The sequence below is a fragment of the Bidens hawaiensis genome, unplaced genomic scaffold (genome assembly GCF_021521415.1).
Source record: "Bidens hawaiensis isolate Kalapana, Puna unplaced genomic scaffold, B.hawaiensis_p1.1 tig00000566_1, whole genome shotgun sequence".
NCBI classification, from domain to species: Eukaryota; Viridiplantae; Streptophyta; class Magnoliopsida; order Asterales; family Asteraceae; genus Bidens; species Bidens hawaiensis.
In genome coordinates this window covers 3,676,978-3,682,158 of record NW_027491035.1, presented here as the reverse complement: position 1 = coordinate 3,682,158, position 5,181 = coordinate 3,676,978, and the positions used below count along the sequence as shown (strand labels likewise).

At 31.7% G+C, this 5,181-nt stretch overlaps 1 protein-coding gene and 1 pseudogene across 1 annotated transcript; both read left to right on the top strand.

Moving 5' to 3' along the window:
- The first annotated feature begins 1,251 nt into the window (after nt 1–1,251).
- LOC143636207 (protein FAR1-RELATED SEQUENCE 5-like) lies at nt 1,252–3,350 on the top strand (annotated as a pseudogene).
- A 35-nt stretch (nt 3,351–3,385) lies between these two features.
- On the top strand, nt 3,386–3,844 carry LOC143636196 (uncharacterized). The gene has a single exon (XM_077103855.1). It carries the CDS (start codon nt 3,386–3,388, stop codon nt 3,842–3,844), a length of 459 nt encoding a protein of 152 aa, XP_076959970.1.
- The last annotated feature ends 1,337 nt before the right edge of the window (nt 3,845–5,181 follow it).

Here is a 5,181-nt window from a genome sequence, read left to right as displayed (position 1 = left end):
AAACCCGACAGGTAATTACCCGACTAAAACCCGACGGGTTTGGGATGGACTTTAATAACCGGGTATGGGTTTGGGAATACCTAAACCCGTCCCAAACCCGACCCATTGCCATCCCTAGTTATAGAGGTGAAAGAGTAATTCTAGGAAACAATGACGTTTTTTGTAATTTTAAATCTCAACCATTGATTAACATGATCCAATGGTTAAGATTTATTCCTAGTCCTTCTAGGAAATTACTTCTTTTTAGAATAACCCTCCCCTATTATATATATATATATATATATATATATATATAAGATCCAATACAAAAATTGGTTATCATACATTACGTACGATAGATTTCCTATCGTTGATTTCCAATTTAATTAATCTGATTAGTTAAGTACCCATAAGGGTGTTTTTGTCTTTTTACATTACTTTTCAAAATCGATCGCGCCTGTATTAGAAATTGTTTTATTATAAATTTGATCACGTATCCAAAAACTGATTAAGAATTGAATTGGCGGTTTTTGTTATTCGATTAACTGGACGGTATCGTTGATTGTTTAACGTCATGTATTACGATCATCAAAGTAAGTTTATTTTAGTTTTAGTTTTAATCAATTTTTTATGTATTTAGCTGTACACTGTAGGTTTAATCGACTTGATTTTTTCGGATTCTTATGTTATTTTTTTGATGATTTTACGATCGATTATGAATTTTATGAATTTATGTGTTTTTATAGGTGTTTTGTAATTGTGATTCGAATAAACTTCAGATTTATGTGTCGTAATAGCAATTCGTGGGAAGGTTTGTTTGTTGTTTGATTTAGAACGTATAGGATTGGGCAAGTTTTTGTGATTAGGATATTTTTTTGATGTTTTTTAGTTGTATACTGTAGGTTTTATGGACTGATAAGTTAATTTTATCATTTTTTTAGGTTATTTTTTTTTCTGTTTTGTATATTATATGATTGATGTTTTGTGTTTTTGTATAGGTGCCAAGTATTTGCGAATCGATTTAGACATCAAATTATTTGTCTTAATATCAAATCGCGAGTAGGAATGGTTTTGTTTATTAGAACGTATAGTTTGGTGTTTTTGAAAATTATTTTCATAGCAAATTGTGAATAGGAGCTTTTGTTTTTGCGTTTTTGATTTTGAACATATTAGAACGTATAAGAATGTATTAGATTGAATTTTCTTTTATCAGATCCTTCATCAGATCTTGTTATACCTCAAGTTAATGCATCTTGCAAACATGAAAGAGGAATGGTTTTTGAATCTGTTGATCATGCATATGATTTCTATTGTGAATATGCAAAGAAAGCTGGTTTTTGTGTTCGTAAAGGAAGCTCGTACATGAATGAGGGTTTATTAAAGTCTGAATATTTTATCTGTTCGAAAGAAGGTCACAAGCCTGCAAATAGTTATGATTTTATGGCTGAAAAAGATCGTTCCAGCAGACCGTATTATAAAAGAAGGAAGAGACCAACAATTAGGTGTGGTTGTCGAGCTCAAATTTTTCTAAAATCTGTTGATGGGTTGAGGTTTGAAATAAATGATTTTTTCGAAGGACATAATCATGAAATGGTGCATGCGAATGATATGCATTTTGTTCGATCAAATAGAAAGTTGACTCATGTACAACAAGATATTATATATGAGATGTCAACATTGAATTTGGGCCCTGTTAAGGCGTTTAATATTATGAGGACAAAGTATGGAGGATTTGAGGAAGTTGGGGCTACAGAAGATGACTGTAAGAATTTCAAACAGAGTTTAACTTGTTATATTGGCGAGTATGACGCTGAAATGGTTATACAAAGATTAAGTGTGAAGAAAAACTGTTGTGATGGTTATTCGTTTGAGTATACAGTTAATACTAACGGTGAGTTAGATCGTTTGTTTTGGGCTGATGATATTTCAAAGAAAAATTATTTGGCTTTTGGAGATATTATATCATTTGATGCAACATTTAAGACAAACAAGTATGTCAATTTGATACAATTGTTTTTTACTTTTTTATATTTTTACACATTTTTTAATTAGTTTTTATATAAATTTGTTTTTTCAGGTACAATATGGTTTTTGTACCATTTACTGCCATTGATAATCACTGTCGGAATGTTACTGTTGGTGTTGCGTTATTATCTTCCGAATCTATCGAATCTTATTCATGGCTTTTGAAAGTTTTTCTTGATTCTTTTGGTATTGCCCCAAAGGTGGTTGTTACTGATCAAGATCCTGCAATGAAGCAAGCAATCTCCCTTGTTTTACCAAATTCGAGACATCGGTTATGTATGTGGCACATTATGAAAAAACTTGCTGACAAGGTAACTTTATTTTTATCGTATTTAAAGCATTATGCATATGTGTTTAGAACGTGTTATAATGTATAAACATAGTTGCATATAGTTACAAAACGTGTTAGAACATATAAACATTTTTTTAGTATGTATCAGTTTTTGTATTTTTTTGTCTGATGTAGTAGAACGTATAAGATTGTATATACCCATTGTTTTCTGATATTAACCGATTTAACAAATTTTTAATTTTCCAACATCAGGTTGGTGTTGCCCTTTGTAACAATGAAGATTTCAAACGTAAAATATGTGACATTGTTTGGACTGATGCAATTTCTCAATCTGAATTCGAGACGCAATGGAAACTAATAATGAAGGAATACGATCTCGAAACAAATAAATGGTTGTCTGACATGTTTGAAATGAGATATGATTGGATCCCCGCGTATTATATGGATGAACCATTGTCTGGTCTTATGAGAACTACATCGAGATCAGAAAGTGAAAATCATTTTTTTGTCAAGTTTCTAACTCACAATTATCACTAGTTGAGTTCTTTAGTCATTTTGATCATTGTATGAAGATTCAAAGGCACAATGGTAGGAAAAATGATCATGATACAAGGTACACGCATCCAGATCTGGTTAGTTCAAACCCGTTTGAGAAGGAAGCAGAGCTGATGTATACAAAGGCTATTTTTAATGATTTTCAAGATGAAATGTTTCATATTAGAAGCGGTGTTGCATGCTTGAAATCCACTGATGAAGAAGATGGTGTGAGGTTTTCTGTATTTGACTTTAATGCTTATGTCCCAGGCTGTTTGGAGGTATGAAATAGTTTAACAATTTTTTTTTGGTAGAACATTGTAGAACGTTTGAATTGATTTTTATTTTTTTGTCATATATGTTTTGATTTTTTACAGAATATGTAAAGTATTTTATATATTTTGTGTGTCAGGTTTTGTTTAAGAAGGAAGGTGAGGACGGAATTGACTCGACTATTTATGTCAATGCAAAAGATTTGAACATTATGGATTATTACGTCGTCACAGCCTTTATATTTTAAATTTGTTCAGAGTTACCAGATTTCCAAAAAAGTACATGGTGGATCGCTGGAAGAGAGATGTTGGTCTTAATCCTAGAACTGCTCCTATTTCAAGTTTCGGTAACGACAAATTTTTAAAAGTTAAAGAGATCTCAAGGGAAATAACATTGGCTGGCGAATATCTCATAAATAGCTATGTAACTAATGTTGATGAGTTAATCAAAGTCAGGGATCAAATGAATATAATGATCAAACAAGCTGATGAGACAAGATACAAAAGAACTCATTTATCAAAAAGGGATAGGTTTTCTGCTATTCTAGGTTATGACCAACCAAATGAGGTGTCTGTCCGTGTGCCTAGTGGTATAAAAAACAAGGGTTGCGGGTCGCATAAACGGATTAAATCACAGAAAGAGATAGCTATAAGTCGATTTGGCAAAAAATATAGGGAATGCAAAGTTTGTCATCAACAGGGTCATAACAGCCGAACTTGTCCTCAACTTCGAGAAGAATAGTTTTTTTAGTGTTCTTGTTTTTTTCATATTTTCTTTTTTTAAACTTTTTTATGTTTTTATTTTTCTAGAACGTGTAAGCTTTTTTGTGGGTAATGGAACGTGTAAGCTGGGTGAATAATACTTACTAAAATCCGTTGATAGATTAAACCAGGTTCCACAGAGGTTACAAAAGAGGACCACATCTAGAGACTTTTCAAAATAACCTATTTACAAACTTATTTTAAACTACTACACCACCACATCACACCAGCACCACACCACAACACAAGCCGTCATCCCGAACCCTAGTTGTTGTCAAGGATCTCTTGAGCATCTTCATGCTTGACTCTCTTATTCACCTTCACCTTGTGAGCTGTTTTCTCCAGAACATCATGAAGCTGACCATAGCATGAAGCCTGCTTTTCCAGGTAGGTTGTTGCCTCTTTCTTGAAGCTGCTATCAGGGTGCTTCAGAACTTCTTGGTACAGAACATCGTTTTTTGTTGCTTCATCATTCACACTCCCTTTAATTTCTTCAACCACTCGTAGCCGATTACAATCTCTAGCAAGCTCAATATTAATTCTTGATCGGAAAATGCTCTTCACAGTAACATTCCCAGAATCCATATTTTTTTTTCAATTTTTTTGTTTGTTGGTGTGTTTTTTTTTGTGTGTTTTTGGTGTGTTGTGTTAGCTCTCTTTTTATAGCCCAAGTTATCTGAATTATAATTATATCTAGTTAGATTTAACAGCTTAGTAGCCATGATTACATTACCATTTTTTTCAATTTGTAATCAATTCAGTATAATCTGTCACTGCTTTCAAACAGTGAGAATCTTTCGAACGTATAAGGACGTCTAAGTGTAATCATAGCTTTGTCAGATAGATAAATTATTAAAGAAATTGTTAATATTCGAAATTATTAAAGAAATTGTTAATTTATTTTTTATTTGGAATTTTATTAACTGGTTATTGTTTTAACATATAACATCTGTCATTTCAGTAGGTTTAATTTTTTGTCTATTTCTCAAGATGGCATTTGATGGAACGTATTAGAACTTTTAAGTGTTTTTTCAAAACTGACATTTTGATGGAACTTATTAGAACGTGTAATAGTAACATAATTACTTTAAAATCTGACGAAAGTTTATACCGATTAATTACATATATGTGTCAATTTTTTTCAAATTGGCATTCATTAGAACGTGTAACTTCATAATTACATGCATCTGTCAGTTTTGACTTGGAACATGTACTTTTCAAACAATTTGTGATATTTTGAAAGATTCTCACTGTTCCCAATAAATTTTGTTTACTGTAGTTTTTTGTCTTATACCTTTATTTTTATCTATTTATTTT

What these genes read in the sequence shown, in the direction of transcription:
- LOC143636196 (XM_077103855.1), top strand. Translation starts at nt 3,386, where the DNA reads ATGGTGGATCGCTGGAAGAGAGATGTTGGTCTTAATCCTAGAACTGCT.